Genomic DNA, 24,736 nt, shown 5'->3' with positions numbered 1-24,736 from the left:
ACAGAGGGGGGAACTGGTCTTCCCTTAATCCTTCCGAGGACGAGTCTGTTTATCTGGAGGCTTTTGGTTCTCGACCCTCCACCTCCTGGGTGTCTCCGCCCTTCGACCCCCTTATGGAAGTGGTGGCGCGGAAGGCGTGGACGACCCCTGATTCGATGGAACCCACCCCAGGGAGGCTTTCCAAATTTATAACAGCCCCTTCGGATAAGCAATTTTTATCTAAAGGTGTCCCAGTTGATGCCATGGTGGTGGCGGCAGCCACCAAGAAGGAACTGGCTGATCCTTCAGTGCCTATCCATCCGCCTAGCAAGGAATCTAGGACAATGGATAGGTACGGCAAGTGGATGTTCTCATCAGCGACCTTTGCCATGCGGTCGCTGAATTACTTATGCCACTTCACCCGTCTTCAAAGAGGCATTCTCAAAGAACTAGGTGAGGTTCTACAGGATCCATCAGCTGCTGGGTCTCAGGACAAAATTAACTCACAGCTAGGAACCCTGAATTCCATTGTCAACTCCTCCATGCGGCTTATTTCCTATGCATCTGATGGAGCGAGTAGGGCCGCAGGCACAGGTGTGGCTTTAAGGCGTCATGCCTGGATGCGGCTTTGCAACTTCGCAGAACCCTTCAAGGCGTCCTTCACTAACTCCCCCTTTGATTGTTCAGCATTGTTTGGACCTCAAGTGAAAGATACTTTGACCAGATGCGAACAAGATGGCAAGACTCTTTCTGCCATAGGAGTTCATTTTTCAACCCCATCTAGACCATATCCTAAGGGTCAAAAGGGCGGAAAAATGTGGTTCCGCAAATCACAAGGAGTCACACCTGACGCAAGAGGTCAGTTCCCCCCTAGAGGCAGAGGGGGGGACAACAACAACAGACACCATCCAAGAGGCAGAGGGGGTCCGCAGAATCAGGGTAGCAGAGAAACCCTCTCTGACAAACCCTTCCAGCATCCCTAAGGTGCTGCCCGACTGTCCACCTTCGGAGGCAGTCGGGGGAAGATTATCGTTGTACCCACAAGCCTGGCTCTCCCTCACTCAAGACAAATGGGTGCAGTCTATTATATCCGAGGGTTACAAAATCCCCTTTATCCAAACCCCAACTATTCAAATGGGGTCTCTTCCAGACGTTCCACCCAGTCTAAGTGAACAAGCAGCACTAGAAATATCAAAGCTGCTAAAAAAGAGAGCCATCCAGCCAGTCCCAGCAGACCAACTAGGATCCGGAGTCTACTCAAAGTTCTTTTTGGTACCAAAAAAAAAACAGGGGACTGGAGGCCAATATTGGATCTCAGCAAACTAAACAAGTTTGTAAAAAGAACGAGGTTCCAGATGGTCACGCTACAGTCCATTCTACCCCTTCTGGGCAAGGACAATTGGATGTGCTCAGTGGACCTTCAGGATGCGTACTATCACATCAAAATACACAGGCGCTCCAGAAGGTTTCTCCGCTTCCGGCTGGGGGCCAGTCACTACCAGTTCAGAGCCCTGCCCTTTGGTCTCACTACAGCCCCCCGAGTGTTGACCAAATGTATGGCAGCGGTTACGGCTCACCTGAGACGTCAAGGATTCCAGGTGTTTCTATATCTGGACGACTGGCTCCTCACTGCCACCACCAGGCGTCAACTTCTTCTAGCCAGAGATTACACCATTCACATTTGCAAAGGGCTAGGTATTTCTCTAAATTTCGAAAAGTCTGCCTTGTCACCTTGTCAGTCTATTACCTTCATAGGCGCCACCTTGGACACCGTTCAGCTCTCAGCAAAGTTAACAGAGCAGAGGGTCTTAGATATTCAAAATCATGTTCACGTCCTCCTTCAGAGCAACAAAATTCAGGCAACAAAATTCAGGCCAGGTATGTTCTGAAAGTATTAGGTCTCATGGCGGCAGCCATCACGCTTCTTCCCCTTGCCCGCTTTTACATGCGGCTTCTTCAGTGGCTGCTTTTCTCCCAGTGGTCCTTCCAACAGCTCCCTATGACACACAAGATCTTAATAACTCTATCTTGCAAAAAACATCTGTCTTGGTGGATGGTCTCCTCTCAAGTCCATCAGGGCAGACCATTTACTCCCCCCCCCCCCCGGTCTCCACGGTCACATTGGACGCCTCCCTGATTGGGTGGGTGGGGGGGCATTTTCAGGTCAGGACAGTCCATGGCACATGGCAACCTTTCGAATGCCACTTGCACATAAACGTCCTGGAGATGAGAGCAGTGCTTTTGACGTTGCAAGCCCTCCAAGACTCTCTTCCCCTGGGGACTATTGCAATTCAAATGGACAATATGTCCGTAGTATGGTATATCAACAAGCAGGGCGGAACGAAGTCCTATCCCCTGTGTCGAGAAGCACTCAGACTCTGGCAATGGGCGATCTCTTCTCAGCGGTTTCTGATAGCAACGCATATCCCCGGGAAGTCCAACGTCATAGCGGACAGGCTGAGTAGAGCTATTCTCATGCCCCACAAGTGGTCTCTCAAGCAATCGGTGACGGAGGAAATTTTTTGGAAGTGGGGGTTTCCTTGCTGCGATCTTTTTGCAACACCACAAAACAGCAAGTGCCTTGACTTCTTCTCACTCTTCCCCCTTCCAGGCCATCCCCTCAGAGACGCTCTAGTCCACAATTGGCCTCGGGGACTTCTATACACTTTCCTCCCCTTTCCATTAATCACACAGATAATTCAGAAAGCTACTGCCTTGAGAGCCAAGGTGATTCTCATTGCCCCTTATTGGCCTCGACAGATATGGTTCCCGTTCCTGCATCGTTATCTTTTGGAGCAGCCTTGGCATCTGGATCCAGTGCCAGATCTTTTGGCCCATCAGTCAGGGCAGCTGCACCAATCCCTCCAATCTCTCAGCCTCAGAGCTTGGTTGCTCCACTTCCTTCCCTAGCCAGGCTTCCAATGATTTCAAATTCTGTCCGGGATATTATCGTAGCTTCCCTTAAGTCTTCCACCAGAAGAATCTATGCTAGTAAATGGCAACGTTTTTCCTTCTGGGCAAAGGCTAGGAATATAGATCCCTTCACTGCTCCAATACACTCGGTCTTAGATTTCCTAGCTGAAATTTTTCATTCAGGATCTTCTTCCTCCACAGTAAAAGTTCAGTTAGCAGCCATTTCAAATTTTCACATAGGCCTGTCGGACTCCAGTATCATGTCCCGTAAGCTTTGCAAGGCATTCCTCAGAGGTATCTTTTTACTCAAGCCCCCGATCAAAGACCCCCCACCACAGTGGGATTTAAACTTAGTTTTAGCATCCTTGATTCTCCCTCCCTTTGAACCTGCGGCTTCCTGTTCATTGAAGTTACTTTCCTGGAAGACACTCTTCCTAGTCGCCATTACATCTGCTAGGCGAGTATCTGAACTTCATGCCCTTTACATTTGTCCTCCTTATTTAGTTTTCCACAACGACAAAGTTTCTCTAAGAACTAACTCGTCTTTTTTACCCAAGGTGGCTTCTCAGGCAAAAATCTATTGATCTTCCAGTTTTCTTCCCTAATCATTCAAACAGGGTGGAGCAAAAACTGCATTGCCTGGACGTTCATCGTCAGCTCCGCTACTATCCGGACAGAACTAAACAAATCAGGAAATCTGATCAACTCTTTTTATCTTCTGCAGAAAGTAGAAGGGGCCTTCCGGTATCCAAAGTAACCCTGTCTAGGTGGCTGTCTTCTGTGATTACCTGTATTTATCAACTCGGAGGTAAAGAATTGCCTTCTAGGCCAAGAGCCCATTCAACCAGAGTGTTAGCTACATCAGCAGCCTTTCAAGCTAGATTGCCAATAGACACTATCTGTGCGGCAGCCACATGGGCCTCTCCTCATACCTTTGATACACAGTACAAATTGGACATGGCCTCCAGAAACAGGGCAAATTTTGGTTCCACCGTTCTCAAGAGTCTGTTCCAATGAGCCACCCAGGATGTGCTAGGGATGCGGTCCTATTCAGCAAGAATGAAGGCGAGATTGACAACTTAACATTGAGAAGTTATGTACCTACCATAACGTTCCATGTTAGTTGTCTTCTCTCGCCTTCTTTCTTGCGTCCCGCCCACCATCCCCCTAGCCTGGACAGACAGAGAGGTTTTCCCCTTCTTCTAAGGGACCTTATCTTGCACTATTCCAAGCCCAAACAGCTGGTCCTGGGGTAGCTACATCTTCAGATAGTAATATATGGGGAGTTCTCCTTTCTCCTCCTCCACCTCAGTGGGGAGACTGAATTGGCTATTGTTTTCTCAGCTACCAAACGAGATCTGGGTAGTTACCGCCTAGCATCATTGGATATAGGGTTGCCTCGAGCCGGTAAAATTAGCTCTCGAGCTTTAGTATAGGCCGAGTCGGAGCTGAGGTTCGGCTCCGAACCCATCCAGCAAGAAAGAAGGCGAGAGAAGACAACTAACATGGAACGTTATGTTAGGTACATAACTTCTCATTTTCTTATGCAGACACTGTATTACAACTAGCAGAAACTGTCTCATGAAATCTCAACTGCTTCTCCCTTGCCACCTACTGTCTTTATGTTAAATAATTTATGTGAATTTAAAGTCTAATACTTAGTGTATGATTTCTGAACCATGTAGTGAGTTATTTGTAATGGTGCTTCATAACTGTCCCTGTATCACCTGTGTCAAGTATTGTAATTAACTTCTTATTTGTAAAATGCTGGAGCTTTTCTCCCTGGGTCTTCACTGAAAATGGGCTCCTGGCCCAGTCGGACACTACCCGGTCAACAAATGTAATAAATAATATTTTTTTTCTAGTCCAGGCAACAGTGTTTGAAATATGTTGTTTATACAAAGCAACCATTATATTTTCCTTTATAGCTGTATATTTTTCAGAAGATGCCATATTTCTGCCAGTAATCAACTCTTACAGCTCTTTGTGATGTGAAAAGGTTGACCAGATTCTGGGTAGGATATCTGAAAATAATTTTTTCAGGAGGCATAAGGATAAATGTGATGGAATGAGTGGTCTTTTCTGCTGCCATAGTCTGTATTTTCCTGATTTATTTAAAATATGCTGTGCTGCTGTTTATTACCAGTTTTCAAAGAGTGTGTTATTCTTCAAGGGTTCAGGGTTATTTGATAGAATGAAAAGGAAAATTATTTCATCTTTGTTTGCCCTTGATCCTGGCCTGGTCATGTATGAAAGGACTGTTCAGATCAGCACTCTTACCCCAGGTATCAAATGAATAGAACTGCAACTTTTACATCCTTACACTTTTTTTGGTCAGTATAACTGTGTCTGTCACTTGCTTGACTATTTAAATCGTACCGTGAACTTAAAATGCATATTTCAACTTTATTTTTTATTTTATTTTTCTAGCTATGGCTTTCATTACATACATACTGGTTGCTGGTTTAGCACTGGGAACGCAGAATCGGTAAGCTATTTCTAAACTTAACTATTCTTCAAAACCATTTAATGTTAAGTTGTCAATCTCGCCTTCATTCTTGCTGGATGGGTTCGGAGCCGATCCTCGGCTCCGACTCGGCCAATACTAAAGCTCGAAAGCTATTTCCACCGGCTCGAGGCTCCCCTATATCCCACAATGCTAGGCGGTAAATACCCAGATCTCATTTGCCGCTTTAGCTACGAGGTGCTTGTTTCTACCGGCTCTGCAGGTTAGTGACTTTTTATAGTTGTAAAACTTCAAAACCCCGTATTTTTTTCTTAGAATAGTTTTCTTAACAGTTTATTAGTTAACTATCCCTAGTTTCCTTCGGGTTTTTCTAATTGTTTTTCCCGTTTATCCCCTGTTAATTTTCTAGGCCTTCAGGCCCTCCTCCCTTCCCCTTAGCCTTACTTATTGTGGGAGTGGTTGGATTATTTTCCCCTTTCTTAACAGGTGTGTCTGTGTTTCACAGTTTTTCTTTGGGATGTCTAAAGACTCTAAGGTCTCAGGCTTTAAGAAGTGTGACTCGTGCTGTCAGAAAATGTCTCTGACAGCCGGTCACACTTCTTGTGTATATTGCCTGGGACCTTTGCACCTGCAGGACTCTTGTTCTGTCTGCCACGCTTTCAGTCCAAGAGTCCTGCAGGAACGCAAAAATAAATTGATATTGCGAGGCTTATTAAAGCATGAAGGCTCCTTGACCCAGACCGTGTCAAGAAAACCTTCCAAGCATTCCAAGGCATCGGCTCCAGCTTCGGAGCCGTCCGCTGGTGGCTCTAAGGCTTCTTCGACATCGACTCCGTCTGGAGCTGATGTTTCTAAGAGTAAAACGGTTACCTCGGCTCCGAAGAGCCGAGAGGTCCGAGACTCAGACGGCTCCGATAGTTTTGTCGGAGCCATCTACTAGAAAGAGGTCTAGATCCCCATCCATTGGCTCTATCCACTCGGCCCAGGGATCTCCATTATTATCAGAGAGGAGCCATAGGTCCCACTCCTCTCCGTCCTCCAGACTGTCCGACCATGATTTAGAGAGGGTGGTGAGCAGACTTCTCAAGTCCCAGGCACTAGCCCAAATACTGCATAGCCCTACCCAATGGTCAGTGGCTATACCCATCCCTTCCTCAGTTCCTCCTCCGATTCCCATGAGTTTGGAGCTGGAGCTTCTCGGAGCCGTGACTGTCAGTGCGTCGGAGCCGATACTTCCACTTTTGTCTCCGTCGTTGGCTCCGATCTCCTCCTTGGAGGGATCTGGGCCCCGGGCTTCCCTCTGCTCCGAGGGTCGAGTGGCATCGGACCCTTGTCCGAGCCCGTTCTCCCTCTCGGAGCTTCAGCGCTGGTGAGCTCGGCCCCGACATCGGCCTCGGAGCCGTCCCTTTCGGTGCCGGGAGGAGTCCTCGTCTCTTCGGAGTGGGGATCTTCGGCCCCGCCTGATCGGGGCGCCTTCTAGGTCATGCGGAGCATGCTAGACCCGGTGTCTGCGCCACGGTCGGCTCCCTCAGCTCCTCCCTCTGCAGTGTCTGCGATGGTCTCTACCCACCCTCTCGTCCCAGACCATAGAGAGCCAATGTCTCAAGTTTCCCCACTGGGAATATCCTCCTCTTCCGAGGCTTCCCCTGATCCTTCAGGGGAACCCCCTCGGAAGAAACAATACAAGAGGAAGCATATTGACTCCCCCGAGTCTATCACCTCGGATACCGACTTGGATGAGTCTGAAGGGTCACCACGGTCATCCTCTGAGGATGTCTCCTTTTCAGACATCCTTGAGATCCTTAAACAGAGGGGGAACTGGTCCACCCTTAACCCTTCAGAGGACGAGTCGGTCTACCTTGAGGCTGTTGGCTCTCGCCCTTCCACCTCCTGGGTATCTCCTCCCTTTGACCCCCTCATGGAAGTGGTGGCAAGGAAGGCATGGACAGCCCCTGATATGGTGGAACCTACCCCACGAAGACCGTCCAAGTTTATTACAGCTCCTAAGGACAAAGAATTCTTATCCAATGGTGTCTCTGTTGATGCTATGGTGGTGGCCGCAGCCACTAAGAAGGAATTAGCTGATCCTTCGGTACCTATCCATCCTCCTAATAAGGAATCTAGGACTATGGATAGGTACGGTAAGCGGATGTTCTCCTCAGCGACCTTTGCTATGCTTTCGCTGAACTACTTGTGTCACTTCACCCGTCTTCAGAGAGATATGATCAAGGAAATGGGTGAGGCTTTGCAGGATCCAACAACTGAGGGGTTTCGAGACAAAATGAACTCCCAGCTGGCAACCCTGAATTCAATCGTCAACTCCTCCATGCGGCTTCTTTCTTTTGCGGCCGATGGGGCGAGTAGGGCCGCTGGCACAGGTGTAGCTTTACGACGTCACGCCTGGATGCAGCTTTGTAACTGCGGACCCTTTCAAGGCGTCCTTCACCAATTCCCCTTTTGATGGTACAGCGTTGTTTGGACCTCAGGTGAAGGACACGTTGACTAGGTGGGAACAGGATGGCAAGACTCTCTCTGCCGTGGGAGTCCGGTTTTCTACCCCTTCCAGACCGTATCCCAAGGGTCAGAAGGGGGTGGGGATGTGGTTCCGCAAATCACAGGGAGTCTCGCCTGATGCACGCAGTCAGTTCCCCCTCTAGAGGCAGAGGGGGGGACAACAATAGATGCCGCCCTAGGGGCAGGGGGTGTTTGCAGAATCAAGGTAGAAGAGAGAGACTCTCTGACAAACCTTTTCAGCATCCCTGAGAAGCTGCCCGACTGTCCACCTTCGGAGGCAGTCGGGGGAAGATTATCACTGTATCCAGAAGCCTGGCTTTCCCTCACTCAAGACAAATGGGTATAGTCGATTATATCCGAGGGTGACAAAATTCCCTTTGTCCACATCCCACCCCAACCAAATGGGCCCCTTCCAGACGTTCCACCCGGTCTAAGGGAACAAGCAGCGCTAGAAATATCAAAGCTGCTGTCAAAAAGAGCTATCCAGCCAGTCCCGGCAGACCAGCAAGGATCCGGAATCTACTCCAAATTCTTTTTGGTTCCAAAAAAGACAGGAGACTAATATTGGATCTCAGCAGACTAAACAAGTCTGTAAACAAAACAAAATTCCGGATGGTCACGCTTCAGTCCATTCTACCCTTCTTGGGTCAGGACAATTGGATGTGCTCAATAGACCTTCAGGATGCGTACTATCATATCAAGATGCACAGATGCTCCAGAAGGTTCCTCCGCTTCCGGCTGGGAGCCAGTCACTATCAGTTCAGAGCCCTGCCCTTTGGTCTCACTACAGCCCCCCGAGTGTTCACCAAATGCATGGCAGTGGTCACGGCTCATCTGAAACGACAAGGATTCCAGGTGTTTCCATATTTGGACGACTGGCTCCTTACTGCTACCACCAGGCGTCAACTTCTCGTATCCAGAGACTACACCATTCATACTTGTAAAGCTCTAGGCATTTCCATAAATTTCGAAAAATCTGCTTTGTTGCCTTGTCAGGCTATTACCTTTATAGGCCCCACCTTAGACACAATTCATCTTTCCGCGAAACTAACAGAGCAAAGAGTATCAGATATCCACAAACATGTTCACATTCTTCTTCAGTGCGACAGGATCAAAGCCAGGTTTGTCTTGAAGGTTTTAGGTCTCATGGCAGCTGCCATTACACTTCTGCCTCTAGCACACTTTCACATGCGGATCCTCCAGTGGATGCTGTTTTCTCAGTGGTCCTTCCAACAGCTCCCAATGTCTCACAGTATTCTGCTGACCCAATCATGCAAGAAGCATCTAACTTGGTGGATGACCTCCCCTCAAGTTCTTCAGGGCAGATCATTCGTTCCCCCCTCTCCGGTTGCCACGGTGAAAGCGGACGCCTCCCTGATCGGGTGGGGGGGCATTGTCAGGGCAGGACGGTCCAGGGCACATGGCAACCTTTCGAAAGCCATCTGCACATAAATGTCCTGGAGATGAGAGCAGTACTTTTAGCGTTGCAAGCCCTTCAGCACTCTCTTCCCACCGGGACTATTGCAATTCAGACAGACAATATGTCTGTAGTATGGTACATCAACAAACAGGGCGGAACCAAGTCTTATCCCTAATGTCGAGAGGCACTCAGACTTTGGCAGTGGGCGATCTCATCTCAGCGGTTTCTGATAGCAACGCACATCCCCGGGAAGTCCAACGTGATAGAGGACAAGTTGAGCAGGGCCATACTCGTACCACACGAGTGGCCTCTCAAACAGTCAGTGCTGGAAGAAATTTTTCTGAAATGGGGCCGACCTTGCTGCGATCTTTTTGCTACTCCCCAAAACAGCAAGTGTCACGATTTCTTCACCCTCTTTCCCCTACCAGGTCAACCCGCCAGGGACGCTGTAGTCCACGATTGGCCCCGGGGACTTCTGTATGCCTTTCCCCCCTTTCCACTGATCTCTCAAGTAATTCAGAAAGCTACCGCATTGAGAGTCGACATGATCCTCATTGCCCCTTACTGGCCTCGTCAGATATGGTTTCCGTTCCTTCACCGGTTTCTGTTGGAGCAGCCTTGGCATCTGGATACAGTGCCAGATCTTTTGACCCATCAATCGAGTCAGCTGCACCACTCCCTCCCATCTCTCAACCTCACAGCTTGGTTGCTCCGCTTCCTACCCTAGCCAGGCTTCCTTTAATTTCCCATTCGGTCCGTAACATACTTATAGCTTCCCACAAGTCTTCTACAAGAAGGATTTACAATAGCAAGTGGAAACGTTTTTCCTTCTGGGCAGCAACTAATAACATAGACCCTTTCACTGCACCTATCCAATCTATACTAGACTTCCTGGCAGAACTTTTTCACTCAGGTTCTTCTTCGTCTATTAGAGTACAATTGGAAGCTATATCTAATTTCCATGTAGGCTTTTCAGACTCCAGCATCGTGTCCCATAAACTTTGCAAAGCCTTTCTTAAAGGTATCTTTTTGCTCAAGCCCCCAATTAGAGACCCCCCACCTCAGTGGGACTTAAATTTGGTTCTAGCCTCCTTGATTCTCCCCCCCTTCGAACCGGCCACTTCCCGCTCTCTGAAATTGCTTTCATGGAAAACCCTTTTTCTAGTAGCCATAACATCTGCTAGACGGGTATCTGAACTTCATGCTCTTTGCAGTCATCCTCCATACTTAGTTTTCCACAAAGACAGGGTGTCCCTTCGGGCCAACCCTTCCTTTTTACCAAAGGTTTCTTCTGAGGCGAATCTGAATCAGACAATCGACCTTCCAGTTTTCTTCCCTAATTATTCCAACAAGGCAGAACAAAAGTTACATTTCCTAGATGTTCATCGCCAGCTTCGCTATTATTTGGATAGGACTAAACAGTTTAGGAAGTCTAACCAGCTCTTCCTATCCTATGCGGAAGGCAAGATGGGCCTTCCAGTTTCCAAAGTGTCCCTTTCGAGATGGCTGGCCTCTGTAATTTCCTTCATTTATGATCTCAGACACCAAAAGCTACCATCACGACCTAGAGCTCATTCAACCAGAACATTAGCTACTTCTGTAGCATTTCAAGACAGACTGCCCATAGATTCCATCTGTCAAGCAGCTACATGGGCTTCTCCTCATACCTTTTATCTCACATTATAAATTGGATATGGCCTCCAGAAACCGGGCTAACTTTGGTTCCACCGTACTCAAGAGTCTGTTCCGATGAGCCACCCAGGATAAGGGTGCTAGGGACGCAGTCCCATCCAGCAAGAATGAAGGTGAGATTAACAACTTAACATTGAGAAGTTATGTACCTACCATAACGTTCCATGTTAGTTGTCTTCTTCTCACCTTCTTTCTTGCATCCCACCCTCCACCCCCCTAGCCTGGACAGACCGAGAGGATCCTTGGGATCTTTTATCTTCCACAGCGTCAACCACCTCTATTGCCCCTGTTTGATAGTTTTACAGGTAGTCTTTCTATAGAGGTGGATTTTTCCCTTTTCTCTGTCTCTAGGAGACCAGCACTGCTATTCTTTTAGCTATCAAACGAGATCTGGGTATTTACCGCCTAGCATTGTGGGATATAGGGGAGCCTCGAGCCAGTGGAAATAGCTTTCGAGCTTTAGTATTGGCCGAGTCGGAGCCGAGGAAGGGCTCCGAACCCTTCCAGCAAGAAAGAAGGCGAGAAGAAGACAACTAACATGGAACGTTATGTTAGGTACATAACTTCTCGTTATAGAACATGTAATGTAACACATAAAAAAATAGCGTGGCAAAAACTGCAAAATTATTAGGATAACTATTGATAAGTATTCATGGATAAAGCCAATGTTTGTCATGGATGACTATATAGTGTAAATAGTTGTTTATTCAGTATATATTGTATGCTTGAAATATTTTGATCATGTTTAATAGAAAAACAAAATAAAAATGTTTTGAAAAAAAAAAACGTTTGTGTGCAAGTCTCACACCAGTTCAAAAGTGTAGGAATGCAGAGCTGCAGGCTAAGACAGCAGAAATACATAGGTGCAGCTTAGGCTGTATGAAATTTATAAAATAGTCTGCATTGAAACATTGTTGTTTAGATCAGCTGTGTAGAACAACAGTTTCTATAAACAGTATTAGTGTTTGCCAGTATTACAGAGGTGTTAAATTCTTAAGAGATAGTGATTTTTTTAGTTCATTGGTTTGTGCTGTGTAGGTCTTTTTTCCTCAAAGGCCATGCCACAGCCTTTCTTTAAACCCTTGATAAAGAAAGATGTGGGACAGGATTTGGAAGAAATTACTATAGTCCTGTATTTCTTTTGTCTTAAATCAGTCCAGAGTTACCAAATAAGCTTTCATGTACAATCGTTTGAAATGCTGTACACAAAGAAACATGCTTGTAAGGAACTTAGCTCACTGTCTAGCCTTACCAGCTACACAACATTTTTGTGTTATGCAGATGTACTTAGGGAGTGACTTTATGATTAGTTGTTCCATTTATTTGCTGGGCTAAATTGTAAAGATAACTACTAGGACAAACTTTTTGGTTTTACCGCCGTCAGTCTGTAGAAATTAGCCATTCTAGCCTCATATTCTTCCTATTTTACTTACTTTCCCTTTCTTCTAAATCCTTCTTTCTACTTAAATAATGGCAAGAACCTAACCTAACCTACCTGATGGAGAAGGTTAAAATATAACCTTATTGGAAGCAACACAAGCAACCCCTGTTCTTGTAGTGAGATGACTCTTCCAGATCCTCAAGCCTCCACCTCGCTCCCAATCCTCCTCTTTCTTGCATTCACGAGAGAGCATGATTTATGGGGGTTCATATCTTTACTAGCTTGTGCATGCCTTTTCAACACTCAGATGGGCTAAGTCATCTGGATTCCCTTCTTCTCTATCAGGTTTTTATCACCTGCTGCCTTGCTGTCTTCTGGATTTTTTTTTTTAACCTTTCAGGTATCCCTTCTTTGCATACCTTATCCATCCAGCACTCATAGTCATCACTGCTGCAGTAGCCTTAGCTTATATGGTTTATATACTGCCAAGGATATGACAGTCTGCCAACTTCCAAAGTTTCAGGGCACCTTCCACATGCCCAAACTTGTCTGACAACATGAGCTGAGTTGACTAAAAGACAAGTTTGGATGCCACGCCCTTCAGAACCTTACTGCCTCTGAAGATTACACTCCTCTGATGCTGTCAAGGATCGATAGTCAACTTGTATTGTTCCTTTGTTGGGCAAATAAATTCCCTTTGGAGTTAAAAAAAAAAAAAAAAAACTTCTGTTCAATACTTTTTGTGTATTATTAATAAAGTACTTTCCTCTTCAGGAAAGTTATTTTAAAGCTAGGAGCTTGTGTTTTAATGTACTGTCACGAGACTTTACTTTTAAAAAGGAGTGTTCTTTTTTCCTGTCAATTTAAAACTTGCTTAAAGTAATTAAAACATTTTTTTTGTGGGGAAATTGTGTTTATTTTACTTGGTGGGGAAGTATTTTTTATTGTGTTTGTCTGTGAAAAACTGACTTTTAAACATTTTTCGTTTTTCACTGGCATTTGCTGTTTGTTTTCCCTGGGAAATAGAGACTGTTTTTGACTTGACCATGGAACAGTCTGTCAGTCCCGTGGTTGGTCCTTCTTCCAACTAGAAAAAGAAAAAGTTAAGCAAACAGCCTTTGCCGTCACAGCAGGCTAGCAGTTTGCTCCAGCCACAGGTGGGTGACTGTGCTGTGGCCATTTAGTTGTACTTCAGGCCACTCATCTATTGCCCCTGATCCCTTTGGTGTAGCAGCTATAGCTGTGTCCTCTGTGACTGTTGGGTTCCCCTCAGTGGGCAAGGAAGAGCCACGTTTTGTCAAAATGTTGTGCCCATCCCTAGAGAAGTTGCTTCTGCCATTAATAATAACACTGCTGACCCCAGCTTTCCTGTCAAAAAGAAACAGAAAACCAAACCTGTATTTACTCCTCAAATTGTTTTAGGAGTAGTTTACTGGGTCTGGCTCGGGGTTTAATTCAGGCTATTGTTTCTTATTGCAAAGTAGTTTCTGTAAAAGGGAGGGGATGCTGCCTTTACTGAAGGGTTTCAAGATTCTGAATCTGGACAGGAGGATGAAGAGACAGCTACAGGGTTTTCTCCCTTGATATCTGAGTCGGACTCTGAGGAGAGCTCAGTTCCTGACTTCTCTCAGACTATTTCTAGAAGGCCTGTGTCACATCCTGGAAATGTCACAATGCTGAAATTCAAATTGCCATGACCAGAATGCTGGAACAGTACAACATTGAAAGCTGAAATCATTGAAGGCCCAGAACAGCTAAACTCATACTGAACCGGGCAGGTGAATTATTGTGCAAGATTGCATTACAGCTAGGTTTGGGGTTTTGCCCATTCCCAGCTACAGTGCGATCTCCAAGGTGGTAGATATAATTAGCAGGGTGTGTAGGGGGTGCAGGGGGCTTGCCCATATGCAAAAGTTTCTATCTGTGATGTGAGCTTTTACACTAGCTGCTAAGCACATAGTTCATTCCAGCCTAGTCTTTCTGATAAGGATCGGAAGATTGTTAGTTATGGGGGGAAAGTGTGTACTTCTACAACTTTGATTTGCAGAATTCTGAATTGTTAGGCTCATAAATGTAGGCTTGTTCTAATTGTGAACGTATGAGGAATGTTTTAACTGCAATTTCTTCTTGTGAGAAAAAATCTGCGTTTAATAATTACATTTTTTTTCTGTTGTTCAAGCCACTACTTATTTGTTTACATTGTGTATATAACTCTAATACTTCTTCCTGAGCACTGTATTAAGGAGGTATGATTGGATGCATTCTCAGAAACTCTCATATTATGATAAAAATGATATTCTAAATTCTTCTTTGGATACAGATTTAGTTTCTGGCCCCTCTGCTTAAGAGGTGATCAAAAAGTGTGATGAAAGTGATAAACTGATACAGAGAATCTCTAAGATTTTTAAACTCTCATTTTCCAAGTTTTCCAAGGGATCCTCTAACTCCTCATCCAATTTTGGAAAGAAACAAAATAAACGGTCAAACAAAATACACGAAAACTGACTCAGAAGAAACTGGAAAGGGGCTTCCAAGAAGAATTCTGGAAACTCCCAAAACCAAGGACAGTCCAGTCAGTTAGAATGAAGGGATTTCGTTCCCCCCTCCCAACCTGAGTTTCAGATTTTCCTGAAGAAAAAATAATCTCTACTTTTCTGTTTGGCAACAGATAGTTTCAGGCAAATAGTTCTGAGGATCATTCATCAAGGCCATCAATGGCAGTGGGAGGAAATGCCTACTTTTCCGGTGGTAATTCCTCATCCTGCAGACCAGACCTTTTAGTTTGCACCTTTCCAATAACATGCTGTCCCTTGGAGTAATAGAACCAGTTTCCCCTTCCAAGGTAGGAAAAAAAGTTTTATTCATGGATGTTTTTAGTGCCGTAAAGAAAATGCTTGGAAACCAGTTCTTTTAAATTTCCTGCCTAAACCTGTTTGTGATAGTGTCCAGATTCAAAATAATGTCACTTTGCGACCTGTTACCTTTTCTTCCTCATTCATTTCCTTGTAACATTAGATGGGTTGTTGTCAGTCTCGTCTGTATTCTCTCTGATGGGTCGGATCCGTCTCAGCCTTTACAAAAGCTCGAGGACTTCAGCAAAGCTCATGGGCATCCTTCCCTACCCATAATGCAATTCCCCAACTTCCTCAGATCTCATTTGCTGTGCTGCAAGAAGGCTCTTTTAGCAAGCTCTGGGCTAAGTTATTTCATATCTTTTTGTCATTGCTTACCTCTTTACACTTTTCTGTATTGTGGTAATTAATATTTTGCTAGCATATACTTGGTCAAGTGTTAGAACCTTCCCTCTTTTAGTGTTAGTTTTCCCCTTGCCTTTAACATCCATTTAAGTTGGAGTGTGTCTGACTTGTACCCATTTAAGTTAGAGGGTATTCTTTTACCTTTCTCTTACCTGTTTTTCTGCTGGTAGTGTTGATAGTTATTACTTCCTCTTTGGTAACTGTCCATTTTAGTTAGAAGGCAGTTAACCAAGTTTGTTTTAAGTTAGAGGACTTACCCTCCCCCCTTCCCTTGTTGTTGTGGTTGCTATTTAAAAAAAAAAACTGAGTTTCTCCTTCTATATCTTTAAATAGTTAAGCTGTTTGCTTCTGTTTGTTAGCCAGAATGTCACAGAAAGAAAGTAAGCCCTTTGTATTTAAAAAAATGGGAGAAGTGTAGCAAAAACATATCTGCCCTCAGTGATTCTCACACTTTGTGTATACTGTTTGGGGCTTCTTCATTTGCAGGAGTCCTGTTCCATATGCCACACCTTTTAACCAGAGGGCACTTACAAAACAGAAAAATAAATTGATTTTGAAGGGGTTATTGACGCCCCCATTTTCTGAGGCTATTTCTGCTGATTCCTCCTCTCCAAAGTCAGACAAATCAGAGACAGCAGGAAAACAGCCTTCTTCGGCTCCAAGATCTTCGTCAGAGCTGAAAGCCAAATTACCGAAAGAGTCTGCTCCAACAGCACCTACGGGGCAGACATCAACCTCCGGAGCAGGACCTTCTTCAGAGCAGACAGAATCTTTGGCTCTGAAAGACCCATTACCTGCCAAGTACTGTTATTGGAGCCGATCTCCATCCACAAAGTTTGATCACTCTCATCTTCCCCCTTCAGCACCTACTCCTCCTCCGATCCAACCTTTGGTCTTGGAACCGGAAGACTCCGATATCCAGCTGGTGTCTGTATTGGGTCTGGGGCACGTTGGCTCCTCGGATCTGATGTCTGCCTGAGTGTCTCCATCCAGTCGGAGCAGGAGACCTACAGGAGCAGACACTGGCCAGTCAGGTCCTCTGAGCCGGCTTTGATTTTCTCTAATCAGACTCTGTCTGTCAAGGTCTCTGCTCAGATGGGTTCGGCTCCCACCTCTTCTTCAGAGCTTCTGTCTCCTGCCCTGCAGGCTCCTTTGGCTCTGACATCCATTTTACCAGATCCAGGGAGTTCTTTGGAGCAGGGGCAGAGTGCTTTCTAAATTATGAGGGTGATGACTGCCTGTCAGTCTCAGGCTCAGTCCTCCTTGGAGCTTCCTCCCTTGTCTGCACAGGTGCCTTTACCTCCTCACCCCCATCCACAGGACTGCAAAGATCCCAGGGCTCTGGATATTCCTCAGGGGAAATCCCCCTCTTCCGAAACATCTCCAAACTACCCCACTGAAGAAGTCCCTCAGAACAGATCATGCAAGAGGAAGTATCTAGACTCCCCAGAGGAGTCTGTCACTTCAGATACCGACCTCGATGAAGTAGAAAGGTTCCCAAGGTCTCCTCCTGAGGATGCCTCCTTTGGAGACATCCTAGAAATTTTGAAACAGAGCGGTGGCTGGCAGTCCTCCTAACCTTCAACCGAGGAGTTGGTATGCCTGAAGGCCATCAGATCTTGCCTTTCAACCTCTTGGGTGACTCCACCTTTCGATGAGCTTATTCAGTTAATCTCTCAGAAGGCATGGGAGACCCCACTCCTAGGAGGCCAAGCAAGTATATTACATCTCCCCGTAGGACCAAAACTTCCTTACTAAAGGTGTAGCAGTTGATGCCATGGTCGTGGCGGCTGCCACAAAAAAGAAACTTCCCAAGACCAGTTCCTCTATCCATCCTCCTAATAAGGATTCTAGGACCATGGATATGTATGGGAAGTGCATCTTCTTTTCAGCAGCTTTTACACTACGATTGCTGAATTACTTTACTCATTTCACCAGACTTCAGAGGGACTTGTTGAAAGAACTGTCAGACTCTTTGCCGGGAGCTATAGCTGATGCAGTGCAGACAAGGTCAGCACACAGCTCTCTACCCTCAATTCAGTGGTTAACTCGTCCATGAGACTCATCTCATATGTAGCAGATAGAGCGAGTAGGGAGGTGGGTTGAGGCATCTCAGGAGACAGGCTTGGATGCGCCTTTGCAATTTTGCACAGGCCTTTGTCTTCCTTTGTTGATGCTCCCTTCAATGGCTCATCTCTCTTTGGACCCAAAGTTAAAGAAACGCTAACCAGGTGTGAACAGGAGGGTAAGACACCGTCTGCCGTTGAAGTGCATTTTTCCACTCCTACTAGACTCTTTGCAAAAGGTCAGAGAGGTAGTGGAAAGATGTTGTTCAGTAAATCACAACCGTCTTACCACGACACACAAGGTAGTAGTTCCCCCCAAGGCAGAGGGGGGAATAGTAATGGAAGATGCCACCCTCGCGGCAGAGGAGGCGCACAGAATCAAGGTTCCAGAGAATCTTTCTTTGGCAGACCGTTTCTTCATTCCTGAAGGAGTGCCAATTTACTCGCCCCTGGAGGTAGTCGGGGGGGCGACTGTCTCTGCACCTAGAAACCCGGCAAGACATAACCAATGACAAATGGGTGCAGGACATAATATCCAGGGGTTATATCATTCCCTTCTCTTTTCCCCTTCCCATAAACCAATCAGTTCTAGATGTTCCACCCAATCAGAAGGAACAAGCAGCATTAGAAATTCAAAAGCTGCTCAGAAAAAGAGTCCTCCAAGAAGTCCCTGCAGACTAGAGAGGATCCAGAACTTAAGATTCTTTTTATTTCCAAAGAAAACGAGGGACTGGAGACCAGTCCTTGATCTCAGCAAACTAAACAAATCGGTGAAGAAAGCCAAGATGTTCTTCGTCTCACATTGCTGCAGTCATAACCTGTGGGTAGTCCGCTGTCCTCGGTCGGCCCGAATACCAAAGAGTTAGGCTGGCGTCGGTCATGGGCGCCCGAAGCTGACGTCAGTACGTAGTAGTACTTAAGCGCATGACCGACGCCATATCCTCAGTCTTTCTTGCCGTGTGGTCCGAAGCAGAAGCAGCGTTTGCAAGTGCCGTTTGGCGTTCTGAAATTTTCAGTTTTCGAGTTTCAGACCGAAGACCAAGTTGGGCTAAGTACCCGTTAGAAAATTTTTGTCTTTTCTTGCCTCAGTTAATCCGGATGTCAGAAAAAGTTAATAATTGTATTTCTTGTGGGAAACAGATACCTCATAGGGACTATCATTCTCTCTGTATTCCTTGCTTAGGGCCTGAGCACGACGTAGTCGGGTGTCGCTTTTGCGCTAGATTTAATAAGCGCACCATTAAACGCAGATTAGACTGTGCTAGGCTTGTTTTCTGTAAGCGGTGTAACTACAACATGTCGTCGGATCCTCCGATGCCCGCTACCGCAAAAAAGCGAAAAGATAAATCTTTAAGGTCTAAACCGGATGAGTTGTCCGTTGCGGACACCGGTTCTATGGAATCTACGGTTGAATCTGTGGATCCAGCCGAGGTCTCGGCTGAATCCCAGGGGGAACCTTTACTTTTACAGGAGTTGGCCTCTCAGGAGTTAGGTCAGGCCGAGGGTGCTTCTCAAGTTTCTGTGGTTCCATCCTTACAAAAGGTTATTAGGCCTTCTACTTCAGTCACTAAAGGCCCTGCTAAGGCTAGACCTGGTGTTTCTGGTACGGGCCACAGCCCTGGTTCTTCGGGCTCTGTTCCTAAAAAACATATGTTGAAAATGGCAGAGGATTTGATTACTTTGATCAGGGGTTCTATGCCCCCTCCAGAGAAGAGGCCTAGGGTGGAGACAGATTTAGAGGGAATGGAGCATTCCTCAGATTACTCTGAGTCCTCAGCTGAGGATATTCAGGATTTTCCCCCCTATTCTGATTCGGATGCAGAGGATTCCTGTCCTTCTGCTTCACCTCCAGAGGATTTTTCCTTTTCTGAAACCTTGCATTCCATGAGGGAGCATTTTAAGTGGGAAGGTCAGGATTTTTCAGATTCTCATAAGAGGCTTAGAGAATTTTTGTTTTTGCCACAGCATAGACCTTTGGCTATTCCCCCTGTTTTAGATGTTGTTCAGGATGTTTTTTCTGAAGCTTCCCTTAATCCTGATTCTTTACCCCCTGCCCCTGTCAAGCCAGACAGGTATTACAGAGTTCCAGAGGCACATAAATATTTGTATAAGAGCCCTAGAGCTGACCCGGAAACTATTATTCAAGGGCCTAAGGGTGTCAGGGCTTCTGTGGTTAAGAATCCAGTTCCTTTGGATAAAGATTCTAGAGCGTTGGATAGGTGGGGTAAAAAAGTGTACACCTCTTCTACGTTAGCTATGAGGGCTTTAAATTGGCAATTCCATATGCTGAAGTATCAGAACTTTCTGTTAGGTCAATTGAAAGCTAAGGTAGATGCTTTAGCTGAGGGTATAGAGTGTAAGGAATTGCAGGAATTGGTTCATGCTTCAGATCAAGTTGGTAAACATTCCTTGCAGTGTGGCTTCGATGCCCTTCAGGCTTCTTCCAGGGTGGCTGCTACTGGTTCAGTTATTCGTAGACATGCCTGGCTTAAGGATCAAAATTTGTCAGAGCATGTTAAAGCTCGGATTTTGGATGCTCCCCTTCAATCTGAAGTTCTTTTTGGTTCCCCTGTGGAGTCAGTTTTGAAAAAGATGGAAGACAAAGCTAAGTCTATGCAGACAATTAAGGAATTTTTGCAAGTGCAGCCCCCTAAGTTTAGCAGGAATTGGCCTGCAAGAGGATGGTCTTACCCTTCTTCGGATTTTCAGTCTAAGGGCAGATCTAGACGTGGTAGGGGCAGGGCTCACGCTCAGGGTTCTTTCAGAACTAGGACTTGGAGTTCTCCTGCACAATCTTCTGGTGAGGGCAGGGGTCAGCCTTTTCGTAAACAGACCCAATGACCTGTATCTCCAGCTGCCAGATCCTTCCTTTCTGGCAGCTCCTCTAGGAGGAAAGTTGGCACTTTTCAAACAAAATTGGCATTTGGTCACCCAGGACAAATGGGTGTTGGACATAATAAATCAAGGCTACAAGTTTTATTTTCACACTTTTCCCCCTTTCAAACGCATGCCAGATGTACCTCCTCAGCAAAGGCTGGAGGCTCAGGAACAAATTTCTTTGCTTTTACAGATGGGGGCAATCCAGGTGGTGCCTTCGTCGGAAGAAGGCCTAGGGTTTTATTCTAGTCTATTCCTAGTGCCAAAGAAAGGAAACACTTGGAGGCCAATTCTGGATTTGTCCATTCTCAATACATACCTAGACATTCCAAAGTTCAAGATGTTAACATTACAGCAACTTCTGCCTTTGCTAGGCAAAGATCACTGGATGGTAACTCTGGATCTCAAAGAAGCCTATCTTCACATTCCTATCAGGCCCAGCTGCAGGAGATTCCTGCGTTTTCGGGCTGGTACTTCTCATTATCAGTTCTCTGCATTGCCCTTTGGTTTATCTACTGCGCCCAGGGTGTTCACAAAGGTTCTGGCTCCTGTAATAGCTTTCTTAAGACTGAGGGGAATACATATTTATCCTTATCTGGACGATTGCCTGATTCTTGCTCAGGACAAAGACAAGTTACTTCAACAGCTACAGTATGTGATGGCAGTTTTAAGGTACCTAGGGTATTCTGTGAACGAAACAAAGTCCAGTCTAGTACCCTCTCAGGACATGTGCTTTCTGGGTGTGAGACTGAATACAGCCTCTCAGATGGCCTTTCTGACCCCGGACAAACAAAGAACTCTTCACCTATACTTCCAGCAATTATCAGTACTGTCCAGGCTGACTGCAAGGACAGTCCTTCAAGCCTTGGGGTTCATGGCATCTTGCATTCTGGTACTTCCCAATGCCAAACTGCATATGAGGAAGCTACAATGGTATCTCAAAAGTGTATGGACTCAACACTGCCACGATTTGGACACTGTCATTCCGATAATACCTTGCATCCAGAAGGAATTCTTGTGGTGGGCACAGGAATGTCACCTAAACGAGGGACTCTCTGTGACCCGACCAGAGGCGAGTCAGATCTTAACGACGGATGCCTCAGACCTGGCTTGGGGAGCACACTTCAATGGGAAATGGATTCAAGACACGTGGCCTCCCAAACTACATAATTTGCATATCAACATGAAGGAGATGTTAGCAGTCCAGTTTGCCCTGATGGCTTTCAAGGGCCTACTTCAACCAGGACAGGTGTTGATTCAAACAGACAACACTACAGTCATGTGGTACATCAACAAGCAGGGGGGGACCCATTCTTACCCTCTTTGCAGACAAGCTGTGATATTGTGGGAGACTGCTCTGGGTTTGCACATCACTCTTCAAGCACGGTTTCTGCCAGGAGCACAGAACTCCCTAGCAGATGTATTGAGCAGACAAATTGTGGATCCCCACGAGTGGAAATTGGATCCTCAAGTATTTCAACAGTTGACAGTGGCTTGGGGAACTCCAGACATAGATCTGTTAAACGCTTCTCTAAATTTCCAACTACCAAAATTTTGCACAAAGATGTTTCACCCAAAAGCTTGGAAAGTGGATGCTCTATCTTTCAGTTGGAACAACCTTCACATCTATGCTTTTCCTCCTCTGCCTCTCCTTACCAAGGTACTCTTGAAAGTCAGGCGGGACAAGCCTTGCATGATTTTAATAGCACCAGATTGGCCACGACAGCACTGGTATCCTCTGCTGAGGAGTTTAATTCAGGAGCCTCCTTGGCCTTTGCCACAGCTTCCTCACTTGTTGTCCCAGTCAAGCAGTCATTTGCTCAATGTCAGGGTGCAGTCCCTGCATCTAACGGCCTGGCGTATTCTGTTTTAGAGCCTGTGAGTTCTCAGCTTCCTCAACAGGTTTTAGATGTCATTTTGGAAGCTAGGCGGCCCAGCACTAGAAAAGGTTATGCTGATAAGTGGAAGAGATTTTTTTCTTTGGAGCACAACAAAGGACTTTGATGTCTCGGTACCTAATTTGAGTTTTACACTGCAGTACCTTACTGAATTACTAGACAAGGGTTTGTCGTTTTCCTCTGTGAAGGTCCATGCTGCAGCCATTTCTGCTCACTATGATTGTGACCCTCCTTTATTTTCTCACCCTTTGTTTAAGCAATTTCTTAGAGGGGCAAAAAATATAAGACCCCCACGTAGAGCTCCTACTCCTTCCTGGGATCTCAATTTTGTGTTGGAGAAACTTACTTTGCCTCCTTTTGAACCTGCAGCTACGTCTGAATTGAAGTTTTTGTCTTGGAAGACTGCCTTTTTGTTGGCCATTACTTCTGCCAGAAGGGTATCTGAATTGCAGGCTCTCATGGCAGTTGAACCCTTTCTAATATTCCATAAGGATAGAGTTTCTTTGCGTACTAACCCTACTTTCATGCCAAAAGGGATTTCTAATGTGGCCTTGAACCAGTCTATCCATTTGCCTACCTTTTATGCTGATCCCCAAAATAAGGGGGAAAAAATCTTGCATTCTTTGGATATACACAGGCAGTTACGTTATTATTTGAGCAGAACTAAGGAGTTCAGACAGACTCAACAGTTATTTGTTTCTTTTGCTTTGGGTTCACAAGGGAAAGCTGTTTCAAAGCAGACTATTTCAAAGTGGATTGGTAATTGTATTGCTTTTTGTTATTCTCATCATGGGAAGAATGTTCCTGCTGGGATTAGACCTCATTCCACTAGGGCTACTGCCACTTCTACTGCTTTTTTGAGGGGTGTAGCTACTAAGGATATTTTGGAAGCAGCTACTTGGAGTTCAGTTCATACTTTTACTAAGCATTACCATCTCCCTCTTTTCTCCAAGTCCAGGGCTGGGTTTGCCACTGCAGTCTTACAGGGCATGTTAGCAGCCCCTAATGCCTTTTAGGTTGCCAGCCTCCCTTTTCCTTTGCTTTGGGATTCTACCCACAGGTTATGACTGCAGCAATGTGAGACGAAGAACATAGTACAGTTTTGTACCTACCATAAATGTAGATGTTCGAGGATCCACATTGTTGCAGTCCTATTTTCCCTCCCTCCTTCCCCTCTTTGGTTTGGGGTTGTTGTTGTTATTGTTACTTGGGGATAATTGTTATTTTTCTCCTTTGTGGCTCTGGCCTTTTCTTTTTAAGGCCTTCTGACATCTGGGGCAAGAAAGACTGAGGATATGGCGTCGGTCATGCGCTTAAGTACTACTACGTACTGACGTCAGCTTCGGGCGCCCATGACCGACGCCAGCCTAACTCTTTGGTATTCGGGCCGACCGAGGACAGCGGACTACCCACAGGTTATGACTGCAGCAATGTGGATCCTCGAACATCTACATTTATGGTAGGTACAAAACTGTACTTTCCAGATGGTGACACTGCAGTCAATACTTCCATTCCTAGGAAAAGATAATTGGATGTGCTATCTAGACCTTCAGGATGCATAGTACCACATCAAAATGGAAAGGCAATCCAGAAGGTGCTTGCACTTCTGGCTGGGAGCCAGTCATCAGTTTCGAGCTCTACCCTTTGGTCTCACTACAGCCCCCAGAGTGTTCACCAAATGCACGCCAGTAGTGGCATCTCACCCGAGTCGCATAGAATTTCAGGTATTTCCTTGTCTGGATGACTGGCTCATAGCCACCCTGACCAGGCATCTACTGCTTCAAGCCAGGGATTATACACTCCAACTTTATTCCTCCCTAGGCATTACCATAAACTACAAGTCTGCTTTAGAGCCATCTCAAAACTTAAATTTTTTAGGAGCAGACATAGATACAGCCATGATGATAGCAAGATTCCCTCATGACAGACTGCACAATCTACGTTTACATGTGAGGTTGTTAATCAAGAAAACCCAAGCCACTTCAAAACAAGTTCTGCAAGGACTGGGGAAGATGGCAGCAACTATTCTACTAATTCCTCTAGCTCGTCTACATATGAGTAAACTTCAATGGTTACTTTCCACACAGTGGTCGATTCTGCACTTACCACTGTCCCACAAGATTCTTATTGCAAAAAAGACCTTGAGTGGTGGTTTCATTCTCCTTCAGTATCTCAAGGATGTCCCTTTACTCCCTCTCAACCCAGGCCACGGTGGCCACAGACAATTCCCAGATAGGGTGGATGGGCATTGTTTGGGGGAGACACTCCAAGG

The 24,736-nt window shown here is 45.8% G+C and overlaps 1 protein-coding gene across 1 annotated transcript in view; it reads left to right on the top strand.

Annotated features, from left to right (window-relative positions):
* LOC122802317 (protein YIF1B-A-like) overlaps positions 1–24,736 on the top strand; it is a 764,428-nt gene that overhangs the window by 553,965 nt on the left and 185,727 nt on the right. The window contains exon 5 of the mRNA XM_044071990.1: positions 5,323–5,380. Within this exon, the coding sequence (XP_043927925.1) occupies positions 5,323–5,380 (58 nt within the window). The remainder of the gene's footprint in view (positions 1–5,322; positions 5,381–24,736) is intronic.

This window comes from Protopterus annectens, chromosome 1.part0 (genome assembly GCF_019279795.1).
Source record: "Protopterus annectens isolate FY-2018-M chromosome 1.part0, PAN1.0, whole genome shotgun sequence".
Lineage (NCBI taxonomy): Eukaryota > Metazoa > Chordata > Ceratodontiformes > Protopteridae > Protopterus > Protopterus annectens.
Note: the sequence above shows the minus strand (reverse complement) of the source record. Positions and strands in the feature narration are given on the sequence as shown.